This window comes from Cygnus atratus, chromosome 5 (genome assembly GCF_013377495.2).
Source record: "Cygnus atratus isolate AKBS03 ecotype Queensland, Australia chromosome 5, CAtr_DNAZoo_HiC_assembly, whole genome shotgun sequence".
NCBI lineage: Eukaryota > Metazoa > Chordata > Aves > Anseriformes > Anatidae > Cygnus > Cygnus atratus.
This window is the reverse complement of record NC_066366.1, coordinates 5585937-5603946: the sequence shown is the minus strand read 5'-3', so window position 1 is coordinate 5603946 and position 18010 is coordinate 5585937. Positions and strand designations below refer to the sequence as shown.

At 37.3% G+C, this 18010-nt stretch overlaps 2 protein-coding genes across 6 annotated transcripts in view; one reads left to right on the top strand and one right to left on the bottom strand.

Annotated features, from left to right (window-relative positions):
- Positions 1-18010, top strand: part of PPFIBP2 (PPFIA binding protein 2) — a 104573-nt gene that overhangs the window by 81988 nt on the left and 4575 nt on the right. For all 3 annotated transcript variants that reach the window (XM_050711007.1, XM_050711008.1, XM_050711009.1), the window contains 14 exons: positions 1325-1386; positions 3874-3949; positions 7120-7226; positions 7420-7484; positions 7730-7798; positions 8258-8318; positions 9996-10037; positions 12034-12187; positions 14134-14272; positions 14945-15073; positions 15637-15787; positions 15958-16069; positions 16768-16856; positions 17658-17780. In XM_050711007.1, the coding sequence (XP_050566964.1) occupies positions 1325-1386; positions 3874-3949; positions 7120-7226; positions 7420-7484; positions 7730-7798; positions 8258-8318; positions 9996-10037; positions 12034-12187; positions 14134-14272; positions 14945-15073; positions 15637-15787; positions 15958-16069; positions 16768-16856; positions 17658-17780 (1379 nt within the window). The remainder of the gene's footprint in view (positions 1-1324; positions 1387-3873; positions 3950-7119; positions 7227-7419; positions 7485-7729; positions 7799-8257; positions 8319-9995; positions 10038-12033; positions 12188-14133; positions 14273-14944; positions 15074-15636; positions 15788-15957; positions 16070-16767; positions 16857-17657; positions 17781-18010) is intronic.
- LOC118249820 (NADH-cytochrome b5 reductase 2) overlaps positions 4670-18010 on the bottom strand; it is a 30215-nt gene continuing 16874 nt past the window's right edge. The window contains exon 10 of one of the 3 annotated variants that reach the window (XM_035550198.2): positions 4670-4806. The gene's annotated coding sequence lies outside the window, so the exon portion shown is untranslated. Of the gene's footprint in view, positions 4807-12943; positions 15213-18010 lie in introns of those variants that run through there. The other 2 variants (XM_035550197.2, XM_035550196.2) reach the window with 2 other exon arrangements.

Below are 18010 nucleotides of genomic sequence, written 5' to 3'. Positions count from 1 at the left end.
TCTGAAAAAAAATCTGTTTCTATATGTGTTGTTGTTATAAGTATTCTAAGTAAAGTTTGCTTTGTGTGCTTAAAAATACCTCGACACCAGTTCTCTTTGAAGTCTAATATTTTTGAACAGAAATCATTAGGACTGTGATTTCTAATGGCTTTTTAATTTTTTTCCAATTGCTTGCCCACTGTCTGTTGGCTTTAGTTTTTGATTTGGCTGTGTCCGTGCATGTCTTGAATTACTAAGCGTTCTCTTTTGCAAGAGGAACGTTTGCAAAGTACATTTACATGTCTTAAAATGTAATCATTACAAGGTGTACATTTTTCAGAATCACTACCAGAAAACAATAATTACAGTTCTTGTAAATAGTAGAGAAATTGTATTATATATTCAACATTTAGTTATAAAACATTTTAAATGCTCTTTTACAGTATTGATTCTCTTTCTTCTCTCTCACTTCATGCCTGCACATCTGTTTTTCATAGTCCTTTGTGAAACAAATGGGTCTGGTCTAATGTCAATGCATGAATTCCTTAAGTGGCAGCTTCAGCAGATAAACTATTTCAGATTCTATCTCCATCATCTAGGTTTGATTTAGTGCGAGTTGGTACTAGAGGACTTGTTATGAATATAATGTAGAGAAAAAAATGAAAGATTCGGTTCAGTAAAGATAGGATGACGTAATTAACAACCTCATATGTTTCAGAAAGTGTGTTTTAGAGGTGTTTTTGACTATAACATTTTTTAATAACCTCTGAATCCATATTGTAACACCATCTTGTGTGAGGCAATTGTGTATTAGCTCTTGATGCAGATTTTAACTCAGTTATTCATACTGAGCTGTTTTAAGAAAAAAGTATTTTACAAATTTTCCTCATTATAGAATATCAAAATAGTTATTGTTATTTTTCATTTTCAAGACTCGAGAATATCCTTGAACTAATTCTCATAAGCTGGAGAATATTTTTCCCAGATGGAATAAAATTAATTTTCAATCATGCTTAAATTTATTTCCATAAATGTATAACAGCAAACACGCTCTCATCTTTTGCAAAATAAGCTTCACTGTTTCTTTTATTTTTATTCCTTGAATTTTGGAATATGAAATAGCATTGTGTAGCCTTTTATAAACAAAACCAGCTTGTTTGTGTTGTGTGATGCTTTTAATAGTTAGCTGTTGAAAAGCTTTAAATTAAATGTAGTTTAATATGCCATGTCACTGACATGGTTTTGGTAATTTATAAGAACATGGAGAGTGTATTACAAAATAGATATCATTTCCACTAAATATAGCAAGTGTATTTTTCTCATAACATTTTGAAAACATTTTTAGATCAAGAAGTTCAACGGTTGAAGATAGGAATGGAATCATTATTGGCTGCAAATGAAGAAAAGGTGAGAAAACATCCTTCTTTCTACATAATAAAAATGAAATGTTGGTTTTGAATCTGTGTAATGATCTGAATTACCCACTTTCCAAAAGCATGATATTGCCCTGATTTTTGGATTAATCCCATGAGACTGTGACAGAATGTTGATTTTTATAAAATAGGAGTTGTGTCTGACCTTGCTAACCTGTAGCAGAACTCATTAGGTACGTTAAATTCCAGAGGGGAGCATGTGTTGATTTTACCCTGCTGGACAGCTGAACGCCACCACAATCACACTCTCAATCCCCCTCCTCAAAGGAAGGGGGGAGAAAATACTATGGAAAGGGCTCAAGGGTTGAGATAAGGACAGGGAGATCACTCAACAATTATTGTCATGGGGAAAAAAGACACAGCATAGGGAGATGCATGTAATCCATTTTTTATTACCTGTTATTAACAAGCTAGAGCAGTGAGAAACTAAAATTAAACTCAGGACACCTTCCCCCATGCAGACATTCTCTTCCACCTCTCCTTGAGCAGGAAACAGGGAATTGGGGCTGCGGTCAGCCCATGATACTTTGTCTCTGCCACTCCTGTACAGTCACTGTCTGCCGTTGCTCCATGTGGGGTCTCTCCCACGGGATGCCGTCCTTCCCAAACTGAGCCTGCAGGGGCTTCCCACAGGCAGCAGTTCTTCAGGAACTGCTCCCACACGGCTCCGTACCACGGGGTCCATCCCCCAGGAGCAAACTGCTCCAGCACGGGTCCCCCATGGTCGGCAGCTCCCCCCAGACCCCCTGCTCCTGCGTGGGCTCCTCTCCAGGGGCTGCAGCTCCGGCCCGGGGCCTGCTCCTGCGGGGGCTCTCCATGGGCCGCAGCCTCCTCCAGGCCACGTCCACCTGCTCCACCAGGGGCTCCTCCATGGGCTACAGTGTGGAGATGTGCTCCATGTGGGACCCACGGGCTGCAGGGGGACAGCCTGCTCCACCGGGGGCCTCTCCACAGGCCGCAGGGGAACTGCTGCTACGTGCCTGGAGCACCTCCCGCCCTCCTGCTGCACTGACCTTGGTGTCTTCAGGGCTGGCTCTCCCTCCTCTCTCCCAGCTGCTGTTGCACAGCAGTTTTCTGTTTTTTCCCCTTCGTCAAATCTGCTCTCACAGAGGTGCCACCAATGTCACTCATGGCTTGGTTCTGGCCAGCGGCGGGTCCCTTTTGGAGCCAGAAGGAGCTGTCTCTGATCTGACATGGGGCAGCTGCAGGGCTCTGCTCACAGAGGCCACCCCTGCAGCCCCCAACTACCAAACCCTTGCCACATACACCCAATACAGAACAGAAAGCCAAGGCTGTAATGAGCAGAATCTCCAGTTTTCTGCTATTAGAAAGCGCTAGGATTTGCTCGTCTTAGGCAGTTCTTTATCTTCCAAACTTGATCTAAAGTATACATAGGTATACCTAGTTTAGATTGTGATAGAAAAATAAAGTAAAAAATGCCTTTGATTCAGACTAAAATCTTCTAAGAATAGGGATCAGGTTTTAAAGAGACAAGGGCTAAAAAGCCAAAAGGGTGTGTGTGGGGAGTAATAAAGGAGAGGGAGGGTGAAATTAGATACATTTAAATTGTAAATATGTTTGTTGTTATTGCTGTTTTTTGACTCTCATCACCTCTGCTGCTTGTCTGTCAATTGAACAATTCAAGTGCAAAGCCTTCAGATGTCATTGACTTATTACATAAAGTGTTCCTTATTTTTAGAAGTTTTATTCCTGTTTAATTCTTGAAGAAATTGTAGTTCTTGTTTTATGATAATAAACAGGCAACAAGATTTTCTTTTTTGGTGACATATTTACATATGATCACTTACACAGTAATATGCATTCCTAAAAACTTCCTTCAGTAAGTGGGGGATCTGGACAGAGCAATGTTAATTCTAGGGAAAATTAATGAAACTCATAATGATCTCTAGTTCTTAAACACTCAAAAAGGTAAAATGTACATCTGGAAAATAAAAGATGTGGCAACATCTCTTTCCAAAATTGTTCCAAGGCTGCATAAGTTTTTTGAATTTGAAGGGAACAAAATACTGTTGGTTATGTCCTAATATCTGGGTATACTGACAGGGAAAGGAGGGTCATTTCCTTGGAAACTAGTGGTCAGATGGTTGACCCACAGGTTCATAAATGTTCAATATAGAGCCATTACCTTCAATAATCTTGCAAAATAAAATATTCTGCTTTTGTGAGACCCCACCTGGAGTCCTACGTTCAGCTCTGTGGCTCGCAGCTCAAGAAAGACATGGAGCTGTTGGAGCGAGTCCAGAGGAGGGCCACAAGGATACTCAGAGGGCAGGGCTGGAGCTCTTCTCCTGTGAAGAAAGGCCAAGAAAGCTGGGGTTATTCAGAAAATCCCAGTCCATCTTTCTGTTTCCAGGCCAAAATCACAGAAATGAATGTGTCATAATAGCGTAGGTTAAAAATCTAGGATTTATAATATGATTTCATTTACTGCTTTTCACAGGACCGCCGAATAGAGGAGTTAACACTATTGCTAAGCCAGTACAGAAGGGTCAAGGAGATAATGATTGCAGCTCACGGTAAAATGTCATGTGAATAATTTCCCAGTATCAGATCATTTAAAAACTGCATGCACTACAACTACTATTTGTTGGCTGTTGAATTTACGTGTATAATACTATATAGTTCATTATACATATATTTGTATCATGCTGGGGTGCTGAAAGAGTAGAAAGAACCACAATATTCCTTGAGCAGGCTTGTAAGCTTGTATGTTTTTGACTGTAGCTGGTGGAGATTTCGTTTTTTCGTTTTTGGTTCTTATGCTACAGTCAGTTTAAAAAAAAAAAAAAAGATCAAGTCTGTCTGAGGATTTACTTATTTAGTTACAACATTAGTGTTCAGAGAGACTTCTGTGACTGAATCTCGTGTTCAGCTCCCTAAGTCTTACCCTAAAATGCTTAAAATGCTTTCTACATCAGTTAATAGTAAATTCCTCTGTAGAGCCTAATTTTGGTGCTATATTCTGTTATAGATGGTGTCATGGTGTCATTAAGGATTCTGATTGATAAGGATGAATGATGAGATTACTGCTCTAGCTGTACAGCTATGTGAACTCATCAGTCAGGTCTGAAATCCTGCTGTTCTACCTCATTATGTGCCAAGGCAATCCAAAGCCAGCACTGCTTTCCTTAAAATGCTCTACTATATATTGCAATAGGGCAGGAGCTTTGGTTGCAGAACTCATACATCCATGTAGCAATGGCTTGGTGGACAGCTGGTGCCATGGTGTTATTAGAAACTTCATGCAGCGCTGTCACTCCTCACTGATGGGACCCTTGTAAGTCTCTTCCCTAGTGCAGGCCCATGTCTTAAGTACTTCATGGCCAAAGCTCCATCCCTGCTGCTGGTTGTCATCCCCTCAGTTGCACACGGGCTGTAGAGAACAGATGAAAAGGAATTAGAGCAGAAAGTGTGAAAAGGACAGAGCAAACAGCAGGAAGTTTCCAGCAGTTTTATTAAATTGCACTAAATCCCTTTCTAGAACCTGTTATGCAAAATTAAAATGACAGCTTAATTAATCACCTCCTGCATATGAATTAAAGCATACAGATAGGTATTAAGTTTGTGTGGTATTTTATTTCTATGACAAGTTTTTACAGTGTAAAGTGAAACCAGGAGACCTTAGCGGATGGTGAACCTTAAATAATTAATTAGATCATATATTCAGATTTCATACACCACAGCCCAATTCAGGAATGGCAGTAATGATCAGCACCAGCCAGCCACCGAGAGTTAAAGGAAGCAGTGTTTTCCTTTGTCATGCTTTTTATACTGCATTTATCACAAGGAATCTAATCTCCTCTTACTGTTAGGAGTACCTTTTTTCTTCTTTGTCTCTGACATATTGCTGAAAGAGATGCAATGAATATAGTAAGTTCTGTTGCCCTATTCCCTCCTCTAAGAAAAATCCTCACAGCTGACTAGGCAAGTTCTGGTTTGGAGAGAATGACTAGAAATCCACGGTTGCTTTGCTGAATTGAATATTATATATATAAACCACATGCTGGTTGTACAGATTAGGGTGCACTATACCCTTGTGGGATATGTTTTTTGGAGGAAGCTTGTGTGCATAAGCAAGGAGCAAGCCATGATGGTCTGGATTATTGAATTGGTACTGCTGAGAGTATGATGGAGTTAGCGTATGCTAGTGTAGACATTCCGTACAGTATTAACTAAAATACTAGTGATGCTCAGCATATTAAAACAAAAACCTAAAACCTGTGTGAGAACTGGAGCGTATACTCGGATCCTTCATAAACGAGGTACGTGCTGTGATGCCTACATTTTCTTCATAGCCCCAGTGAGCTTGTTACCTTATCTGTGTTTTTGTGGGAGTTTAATGGTTAGATTACCAATAAATATTTCTCCTTTAAATATATATATATATGTTTATTTATTATCTATAGAGGCAGGTTTCAAAGGTTCCCTTTGAAGTGTAATCCCTGCTTATAAGTTGTTTTATTAGAGTCAATGGGTTGAAATCTTCGGTCTCATATAACAGTTTTTAAATAATTACTTGACTGAAACACAGTACATTGTAAGTGTCACTTATTTCTGCTAAAGGGAAGCAGTAAGTTACATTGACAGTAGAGTAATGACTTTTTGTGATAGGTAGCATGTACACTAAAAAATATATGTATGTTTTGGATTAAAGTAGTACATCAGCTTGAAATAGTTACTGTTATTTGAGTAAAATGTAGAGGAACTATCATGAGCCACTACAGGTAGCTCTTTTGGTTTTTGTAATTTGTGCTGAGGGGCTGCCTACCAGGAACCATAGCTTGTGATGTTATCAGCACTAAGTTTCACTTCATATCCTGAAGGGCCAGTGGTCAGTATCAAGTTTTTTGACAGTCTTTTTAGCTCAACAGCATGATAACCAAGTTCATGTCAAATGACTTTTTAAAAGGTCTCTCTTCGCAACAGTGAGAAGGCTTAAACATAAGATTTGATGCTTTTACATAACTGCCTAGAGCTATTGTACCTCCATCACTTAAATTGGGAATTATCAAAGTACATAAAGATCAGTCTAGATTTCTCCATCATGGCATATCTGCTCTTCCACGTCCTGTATGTAATCCCGTGCATGAGAGATCTCCAGAAAATTTCTCATCCAAAATACTCTGGAAGTTTGCTGAGCACTAAATATTCAGACCCTGATTTAGTATTTCAGCTTTGACAATTCAACAATAAAAATCTTCTTCAATAGTGAATTTGGAATATTTCAGTATTTATTTCAGTCTGGGATATCCAGAAAACCATGGAGTATGTTTACATGTTCATCCTCAAACTGAGCATGGGGCACTGCATTATGATACCTTCAATGTCTAACATACATCCTATAAAGTGATAAACTGTGAGAAGGAAAATGGTACCAACTTGAACTTCCCTTACAACACCAAATTGTGAATTAGAGTGGTTCAGAAGCTGTCTCATAAGCAGCTCAGCTACTCAGAACAGAGCACAGCAGATGACTAAATTTGTCGTCAAATATAAATCAGCTCACTTATAAGTCAGAGCCCTAAGGAGGGCTGGGGAGTGGGAAAGGCTGCCAAAATAGATGCATCAGATGAAGACTGAAGTGGAATATAGAGACTGAAGTATTTAGATTGCCTGCATATGGTCCTAAATGTTATTTTTTGACTTGTTTCTCTCCCTTTCTACTTCTAATCTTTAATGCTTGCAGGCTCGTCAGACAGAATTGTCTCTGGTGGCAATGAAGAGGAACTTGAGGCAACTTTAAGGAAATGGAATCTTTTGAACAATCCTCAAGGAGATCTATTTAAATCAGAGGTATGTAGTAAAGATGTTTTAGAAGCACATTCTGCTGTAAATATGAATTGTTTGTCTTGGTTTCTCTGTAGTAGAAAAGATAATGTAGACAAGGGTTTTTGCCCTGGCTGAATTTTTGTGCCTATTGCTATGGGCACTACAGATTCAGATTCAGACACTAGTGTTACAGGCTTGAAACTTCTATTTTACATAGGCCTCTTCAGGAGAATTGCCACCAGCTATGTTATCTCCAGTGCCACACAAAGCTACAGAAATCAGGCAAGACTTGTGTTTCTCACTTTTTGTTGGGATTGTCCTAAGTCTACATTATTTAAGTGTTGGTATCTAGTCTTGCCTGTTCTTAACTACCCAAAAGTTCTTGCAAAGCTGTGAAAGAAGTGTTTGCCATGTAAATTTATAATGCGTAGTTGTATGGCGTTTAGACTACAAGAATGAATTAGTAATTTTATATATCAGAAGATATATGTATTATAGTACTTAATATATTTTATTCTGATTTGAAGTGGAACCATTCCAGTATCTTCAACTAATCTAACCTCTCCACAAGAAGAAACTTTGGAAATCCTAAATAGGTAAGAAATGGTAACAGTAACTGAAATATACAACATATAGCCAGATGTTTTTTGATAATTCTGCCTTTCTCCTTCCATTTTTAAAATCTTTTAAAAAGCCCTTAATATTGCACAGTGTTTGCAGAGAGTTACTGAAGTCTACTTTTGCTTGTTAAGAGTATCTAAAAAAGTCATTTATATATATAAGGTTTAAAACTGGATATTGGACCTCATTGCCTTTCTTTGTTGATCAGCATGGCCACGTTCCTGTTTCTGACTTCATCTACATCAGTACTATGTTTTAACCCAGGACTTTGAATTTTAAGCTAAAAAAAAAAAAAAAAATCTCCTAGTTCTGAATTACCTGTTATTTGAACATACTATGTGATATATGATAGCTGTCATATGATACCGTTGTGACATACACAAGCATATTATGTTGCATTTACTGTTGCCTTTTTTGCCTATTATTATTTTAAGGGTTCCACAGAAAAAAAAATCAAGTAGTTTAGAAGATTTGCAGAGTGAATCCCTGGAAAAGGTTGGTTTATTTGTACTCAAAATTTCTGGTGTTAAATATCTAGAATAAAAGATAAAGGTCAAGTATAAATACTGTTTGTTTCATGTATAGTAAACCTAACCACCACTAATGTATGTGGAAAAAAAAGCCCTAATGATATAATAGTTCAGGTTCATCTTTTGGCCCCAGTGCTAATCTTAGAATAAACAAATGATTTGACACATCCTCAAATTCAGCTTTTCAACTACAAGAAAAAAAATATTTAAGAGAAGTACAGCAAATAATGAGAAGCCATTTTGTTGAACTGCAGTATAATTTTGTTTATAGATAAGTGTTTTAAAAATATTTTTGATTTCCAATCTGCTAAAATATTAAGACAACATACCTGAAAGTATTGGGACTGGGCATGCATTTTCACGTAGGATTCCTTTGAGTGTTTGCACGTAAATATGATTGTCACTCCCTAACTTTGACTTCTGATATAAATGGCACTCTTGAAGATGGTAGTGATGCTGCCTTATTTAAACAGCAGGAGCACTGTTGTTAATTCCAAGGCTTCGTTCCATTCCAGAATAAAGACTTTCCAATTTACCAAGTCTCATTATGCTATGGTCCAGAGGTTTTATTTGTCATTATGTACGCTGAAGTTTTTTTCTGCATGTGTACTTGTAACTTATAGGACTATTACTGACACTTTCTATGCCAAAACTAGGCTTAATACTAGATTACGTGACCAAATAAAATGTTTGAAATTTATGTGGCATTTACTTGATTGTGGTAACACACATGACAGATCATTTGACAGCTAACATTTCATTCTGTGTGTAATTTATGAAGGTCTGTTTTCTTTTCATAACTTTTAAATTATTTTCTTGTCTTAATCTTAAAAAATTGATTTGTCTCTATGATACGATAAGGCTCTACCTACACATTTAGGCTGCAAATCTGCTGTATCTACCAAATCAGAGTCCATATAGAAAAATGAAGAACGTGACAGAACTTCAGTCAGTGAGATCCCAGTTCAGTAAGCCATTTTAATTGTATGCCCTAATTCAGGCATGAGATTTCTTAGTGAAATAAATGAGACCTGACCTCCCTATATTTACAAGTGCTAAACAAGAATTAGTCACAACTTAACCAAAACTAAGCCCCAGAAAACTTGTTTTGCTGACACAGCACAAGACTTTGCTCCTTATCACTGAGTCCAGTGGAACCTGTGCTGCTGGAGTTGTTCTTTGCACAAAACTGAAATTCCAATTACATCAAGCAATAATAAAAATGAAATAAAACATACTGGTGCTAGCCATGCTGATATTTTTCACAGCTCTTCTTCATGGTTTCAGGCAGATCCATACAGTACTGCATATGTTCTCTTTTAATGTCAGACATTTTCATACCGTTTTAAGTGTCATGTGGCTGCCAAGGGACCACCCAGAAGCCTAAAAATAGCAAAATGCCTTTGATCACAACAGAACCTAAACTGGGCACAAATTTAGTGAAGTGGTTTGAACAAACGCATTTAAAGGTTAAATACTTTATTCAAATGAAGAGATAACAGACCTTGTAATATGTTGTCAATGCATTAAGTAGCATCACTATAGTAATCACACTATAATTGATGTATGTACGTTAATACTAACATTTGTCTGTTGCTTTTTTCCATAAAACTTTGAAATTATTCTCCCTGCAACTCCATAGTATGTAGACGGAAAACCAGCACAGCCTGTTGTAGAACAAGAGGTATATTAACTGTAAAATCTTCTAACATTTATCTGCTGTGATGTGCTGTGATGGTATGGCTGTGTTTTCGTTTTGTATTTATCTTCCCTTTTAAAATGTTTGCAAAGTTCAGGTACTTGACAAACTTTGGGAACAAGTGTAGGGGTAAGGATTTTTTTTTTTTTTTTTTTTATCAACAAGCTGTTTGGGTGTGTAATGTTAGAAGTCAGTTTCAGAAAATACAGTGCTGATATTTGATTAAAGTAATAAATAGTTTCTCTACTCATGTAACGTTAGGTGCTAGCGGGGCTAGTGCTGCCAAAACAGAAGCAGGGGTAGGACACCCAGTACCTAAATTCAGGAATCTGGTCCATGATTATAGAATCACAAAGATCCCTCTTGGCCTTGAAATAAAAATGGAATAAACCAGTAGTTATCTAATTAAATATTTCATGTATCATCCTGTCACAGACAAAGTTTGATCTAAGTATTTCAAAACAATTTTGTTTAAATGGGGTTACTAATTAGGAGAATACTGTATGTTTCTGTGCACTAAATACATTTTGCGTATTTCCAGCACATTGTTTTCCTACCTTACTTCCTTTCTGATACTGTCATCTGTCAGTATGAGCTTACTTCAAAATACACATTGAATGTGCACCACTCCCACAATGTCAGTAGGAGTTACAGGTTCACTGCTTTTCCGGAAAAGCCTCTCCATTCTTGTAATTTTGACAGTTGTGATATATATATTTTTTTGTCCAGTCATGGCTCCTTCATCTTTTCATCTGGAGTCAGTATTGATGAAGTCTCAGTGCGAACTTTCCAAAACTGTAGCAAAGTGCATCTGTGAAATGTATACTTTGGCTGCAGAGAATCGTTAGGCCCCAAACTGTCAGATCTGTATGCAAGTTCTAAACTACCTTTGTACAAGGAGCAGGATTCCAAATTAGTTGGTAACTGTAAAATTGAATGCACTGAAGATGTAGGGATTCTCTATTTTAAGCATAGCCTACATAGTAGTCCCCTTTCAATACAATATACTGCATGCTGGCTTTGAGGACCACCTCTTGTGACCTCTGTTGCTTGAGGAAGGTCCTCCCAATGTAAGTAATCTCGCTGATGCCACTGACACTGTGTATATGTACCATAGCTAAAGGCAAGCATACTTTAGGCTATTTTAGTCTGATGTGGACAGAAATTGTATAGAATATGTCAGCTCTAAAATACAGGTCAGTCCATGCTTTTTAACCAGCATGCATCCAAGTTATACATTGTGCTTAGGTACAATAGAATTGGTATTTACTGTACGTTTTGCAGTTTGCGTTTAACTTGTTTTTTCAACCTAGCATTTGTAATCTTAGTTATCCAGAGAGGTCTTAATTCTTACAGAAGTTACATTTCTGTAGCCTAACTTCATTTTTGATTCTTTGAATGTGATTAATGGTGGTGAGCAAATATGAGTGGCCAAATTTGAGTTATACAAATACTTTTGGCTTAAAGTTCATTGAGATACAACTGTTAGGCAAAAACATAGACACTTTGGTGAATTATGAAGGAAAAATTTGGCAGGGCAAAGAATGGGCTAAGAAATGACTAAATTCATTTCTGGCACTGTCAAAAGTGGGCCTTGGAAGGCATGAATTATTATATATGGTGCCAGGGTCCCAGAGGAAAGGGAGATGGCTAGAAAAAAATCATGACAAACCAGGTAATATTCAATATATATATATATATATATATATATATAATGGTTTAATATAATACATGGTATAGCTGAAGGGGAAGGAGATGATGAGGGAAGAGAAGGTTGGGTCTTAGCTAGAAAATCATGGCAGCTGATTATTAGATTTAAATTGATATATTGAATATTAGATTTAAATTGAAATGTCTGTAAAAAGGAACATGACAAACTTCAAAATACTTTCTCTAAATTTATAAATGACTACTGTGTACTAGATTGTAAATGCAATGAGTGATTTGCCTTTTTCTCTTTCCTCTTTAAAAAAAAATGCAGACTAAGCCACTTGTGAAAGGCAGCAAATACCAAACATTGCCAGGAAAACTTCCTCGACCCTCACAGAATGGAGACCAAGGAACATATAACGCGTCAAATTCACCAGACACGTGTGGCATGAACGACAGTGAGGACAACAGCATCCTGGGCCTGAGTATGTGTCCCTGCCTCTCTGAGAGGCGGCGTAGGGGTTATGTAAGAGGCAAACAAGAAAACTAAAAATGGGGAAATACCATGTTATATAACCTGTTGTGTTACAATAACATACGATGTTCAGGTGGCTCACTGAGGGAAAGTTCTGCTTTTTTAACAATATATCAAAAATATTCTAGATCAGCTCACTGGAGAATGAAGGGTGACTTTAAGTTGGAACATTCTTTTTTGTTGCACTGGATGATATTTAATTTGCAGTGATAGCATATGTAATGAGGTCGTAACACTGTTGGAGGTTATGGAGACAGCATTCTTAGCCAACAAATCTGTTACTGGAAATTAGGAGTTTTGGAGATCCAAACATATTGGTAGTATGAATAAGTGTATTTTTTTCAGACTGTCTTCCATTGATCACATGAGTTTGCTGATGTTTTCTTATAAAACAACAAACAAAAATGCACAGCCAAGCACATCAAGACTAGACAAAATCTTTTTAAAAGAACGTACACTAAATTGTGTATTAAACAAAAAAACCTCTTCCGTTCCCATCCTACTGCATTTTATTGTGTGACGCTTTACGATATAACCAGCAGTAATGTGCACATTTTAAGGAAAAAGTTATGGGTTTTGGATGTGGTTTTTTTATTGTTACTGGATTGTTTTTTTGTGTGTGTGGTTTGTTTTTTTTTTCTTTGTAAGACCTCATGGTCTTAAAAGCTGCTAGTGTACTGTAGCTTAAACATTACAATAGGTTGTTGGTTGTTTAAGGGTTGTTTATTTATTTATTTTTTAAAGAGTTTTTCTATAATAGCAACATTGGAGTTTCATTAATAGTCTGTACAGGTGTAGGCAGTCCACAAGCCATGCTATTATGTTTTAACTGCAGGATTATCCAAAGAGGTGTGATCTTTTAAAGGAAAATGTTCTTTTTCTAGACACAAGCAGTGAATCAGTAAGAACACTGAATTACTGGAGGTTAGTTTGTATCTTGCAAGTGCAGTGAACTCAGTATACCTCCATGTAATGGAGGATGTAATTTTAGAGACTGCTTCGTTTCTGAAGTGCTGCAGGCTTTATGGAGCTCTGTAGCATATGTTTAATATATCTTGAAAGAGAGAGAGAGAGAAATGATCGTTCCAGTCTATTTAAGATGACCTGTACAGGATTCCTGGGGCTTGTGCACACCAATGCGCATTCGCTTTCATGTCAAGCATAACTGCTTCTTTTCTTTTTGTTTCTGCTTTTAATGCTTAGCTTACTTCTTTGCTCTTCCATAACTTTATTTTGCTGGTGTTTTATATCTTCTTTGCTTCTTCATCTGGCTTTCTGCCTCTTGGGATGACTGAAGATCGCATCAGGAGTGTCAGTGCACCAGTGCTAGGTATTGTATCCAAACATAATGCAACTTTAACATGAATTTTGCTATTTATTTTTTCCTTTCCTTTTTCCCTCCCTTTCTCTCCTCTATAAAATACTAATACCAAGGGGGCAATCCAGATTGAATTTCTTAAGTGCAGTGTTGGTATGAAATAAGAGCTTTTGCTCTATGGCATTCAAATGGGATTTATTTTTTATTTTTTTTTAATACTTATTCATGATCTTACTTCAGTGAAAACAGTAAAATTCCCACTGGTTTTGATGGAAGAGTTTTGGTATTAACAATAGAAAGGCAAGAGCAGACCCAAGTGAAGACCCTGAATTAATTAAAATAATGTTTTTAAATAAATTGAAACAACAATACTGTTTTACTCTTTTTTTTTTTTTTGTATGAAATGTACAGCTAATATTTTTTTCACCTTCTGAGCAAGATTTTTTTATACAGGAACACTTTATTTTATCTTTACTGATTTATTACCTTTTTTTTTTTTTTTTTTAAGTATTAGTCTCCCAGATAACCACTTTGTCAACAATTAGTAAAAAATGTGACTATTACTGTTCTTAACCCAGGAGAAACAGAGAACGTGGATGGTACAGTAGTCTCAGATGACCTTTCACCTCTTTCTTCTGGAACGGATTCAGGTCCACAGTCTCCACTGTCTCCAGAAAATAGAAAGAGTCCAAAAGGGATCAAGAAAATCTGGGGAAAGTAAGATAATTTTTTTTAGTTTCCTATCAAAGTATTTCAACAGAATTAATTCAGTTCTCAGTAAAAGCTACAGTATCTACAGCAAGAATAAAATAAAGTTCAGGAAAAGGAGGAAAAGCAGCTCTGTTCTGTGATTGTACAGGTGTGTCTCTGTGCCCATGCGTGGAGGAAAATGGATGGTAATATACAAAGCATCACGCTGTTGGAAGAAATAATGTATTCTGCTGTGTTATTATAATGCTAATGATTTAAAATACCAACAGTTTCACTAGCTATGAAAAAAATTAAATGATAGTCAGTTGCTCATTACAGGAGCCTTCAGTTAAAAAAAAAAAAAGTCAGAGAAAACAGAAGAAACAAAAAGCAGGGGGACTGAGTTTTACTGCATTCATCTTATCTGCTTCAGGACAGCAGACGTTTAGATGTCTGACCTCCAGTGTAGATTACTGCTTGCGTTGAAAGGTCATGGCTGTTTTGCAGAGCTTTTTTCTTCAGTCAGAGTTCAGTCTAGACAGTGTTTGCTTGGAACTTCTTTGGCTGCTGCTTGAATCATATGTTTGTGGTTTACAGGAAGATTGATACAGCTTCTAGTTTGTCATTATAGTTTCCATATGAAACAAATGTTCTCTGTTGGACGCTAATAGTACTGTTTTGGTGCTCTTGTTTTGAAAGAATAAGAAGAACTCAGTCTGGTAACTTCCCTGCAGACGATCTGGGTTTGGCAGAGTTTCGAAGAGGCGGTCTCCGTGCAACAGCTGGACCTCGGTTATCCAGATCAAAGGAAACCAAAGGCCAGAAAAGGTAATGATTTCTTCTTTTCCTTGCACAGTGTATTAAAAGATGTTGTTAAATACGCTGAACAGCAAAACACTTCTCTTGTGGAATACATTGCCCAACATACTTCGTTACACATGGAATTCCCCAGCTGGAAAGAATGTCCCTGGTAGAAAATGTATCCTGATTAGCTTGCCTATCTGCACTCCTTCAACTGCAGGTAGCAGCACCAAAATTTCACCTTTATTAAAGAACAAGGAAACTTACCATCATCATCATCTCATGTGGGAATATTTGCAGTGCTGAGGATTCAGCAATGAATTACCTTTTTCTTTATTTTCAAATGGGAAACTTTAATCCTTATCCCCCTACCCTGCTCCAACTGTTCATAAGAGGAAGCTAGGCAGTCATATTAGGAGGACACTAGTACCACAGCATATACTGAGAGAATGGCTGTTGAACTTTATTATTGCACAGGATAAAGAATATTAGGACCTAGGCTGTAGTATTTCCTCTGATATGTGGTGATCTTTCTGATAAGAACCATATTCTTTCCTGTGAGAGTTTCAAAGAGTTCTTTTACTTTTCAGTGACTACAATGCTCCGTTTGCTCAGTGGAGCACTGAGAGAGTTTGTAACTGGCTTGAGGACTTCGGTCTAGGGCAGTACGTCATTTTTGCACGGCAGTGGGTGACTTCAGGCCATACACTATTAACTGCAACACCTCAGGACATGGAAAAGGTAGTATCTGTAATTGTTTCTCTCAAGCAACCATAAATGTTGATTCTGCACAACCAGGCCCCTTCAAACAATTGGCAAATCTACCTTTTTGAAATGTTTCAGTAGCTGTTTAATGAGATGAAAAAAGCCAGAAGCAAGGCAAACTATTTTTTTAATGGTTATTGTTACAGGAAATGGGAATAAAGCATCCACTGCACAGGAAGAAATTAGTTTTGGCCATTAAATCAATAAATGCAAAACAAGATGAGAAATCTGCACAACTCGATCATATCTGGGTGACACGTAAGTGTTTGAAGAATTGTGGAAGTGTTTGGAAAGTATTTTTTTTTTTTCTTATGCAGCTGAGCAGGAATGAAAAAAAAATGAGTAGTTCTACAAGTAGGTGACTGTGGGGTTTCCTTGCTGATCTACATACTCCACACAATCTCAACTAGAAGACAGCGCTGGGTGGAATACTTTATAAAGCACATATCATTTAATAGTCTGATGCCTTTCATGGTACCCGTGTTTCATAAAGTAGTTCAGTACTCTGCAATCTGAATGGTAGTTCCCATTGGAACTTCATTCTATATAACTATATTTGAACGTCAAGAACAATACAAAAACCCTCATTCTATGAAAAATCTTGCCCTGTTGAAACTTAGTGCTCTTAAAAGATATCTGATAACTGCTTAAACAAACAGGTATTGCAGGCCCATCCATCTTGAAGGACAACGAATGTACATAGGCATGGTATGTCTCAGTCTAGCAAAAGCTAAGTTTTACAGTACAGAAGGTTTGTATTTAAAGTATTGCAGGGGTATTGTAGGCAAAGCTGGATGGTGGGAATTGCTTTTAGGCTTCTGCTATGAGGCTGTCCTTTAGAAAGGTAAATAAGTGGAATGAGCTACCTGAAAGCCTCAGAAGAAGCCTGCCCAGATTAGAAGGGCTTCATTCTCACTGACCCAGATTTGGGTACACCACTGTTCTTGTATCTGCAGGCTGGCTTGATGACATTGGTTTACCTCAGTACAAAGACCAGTTTCATGAGTCCAGAGTTGATGGGAGAATGTTGCAGTATTTAACTGTGGTAAGCTAAAATCCTTTTGCCTCAGTTTAACCTAACTCTGAACTTCAGAATGAGCAAACCATTACAGAATTTTTCTTAGAACGTGAGCAGTTAAAAACTTCTGCAAGCCAGAAATAGTGCTAGTAATAACTCCTTGGTGTTGTTTAGTACATAATTACTATTCCTAAGGTATATAAAATAAGTAATATGGGCTTTTACAGCTGAATTCTGCAAGCTTCTCTTTCAATATCATAAAACGCACCAAAATTGAAGGTAAAATGACCTGTTTTACATACAGCTTCTGGAGTGTTTTGTTCTCCTCACCAAGTTAGCAACAATGTTAGGTAAATTAAAGATAAGCAGCAAATCCAGTAACTTCTACAGCTCTCACCAAATCAGCAGCAAACACATAGCCACTGTGTTTACTTTTACAGCTTCCCTGCCCAGGTTTGGATAATTAAATATTTGTTTTGGTGTTCTATGAAAAAACACCTAATTTAGCTGTTATCAAAAATACAACCTTGTCAATACTGCTTGAGGAGCCTTTGCTATAGAAGTATGATCTGTACTATTCCATGCTAGATGTGTGCTGCTGGCTTCAGCGATCCTACCACACCAGGATCTTAGCCAGATCAAAAACAATCAGATATCTTAAAACTATCCCTGAGCCTAGATTTGACTTAATAAGCTATAAACTTCAGGTTTTAGCCATCTAATTACGGTACAATATTAAAATATATCAAGCTTGATATCTTACTTCTTGGGGAAAGTACCTGTCTTAGTATGTACTCTGTGCCACTTAAAAGGCTCTCCCTTTTACAGAATGATCTTCTCTTTCTGAAAGTCACCAGTCAGCTGCATCATCTGAGTATTAAGTGTGCCATTCATGTGCTGCATGTCAACAGTTTTAACCCCCACTGTCTACGCAGAAGACCAGTTGAGGAGGTAAAAGAATGTTTAAGTAATTTAATTTAAACAAGCACTTATTACCCCATTATTACCCCCCATGAATAATAGCACCTCAGTCCCAACTACTAGGGAATTGCCTCTAAAGCAATAGTTGCGTGCATTCCTGCTCTGGAATATAACATGTACTCACTGATAATAAGAACCTACAAAGTCCTTAAGTGCTTGAAACATTTATTAGTTCAATCTCATGCATCTTCCTTTAGAAA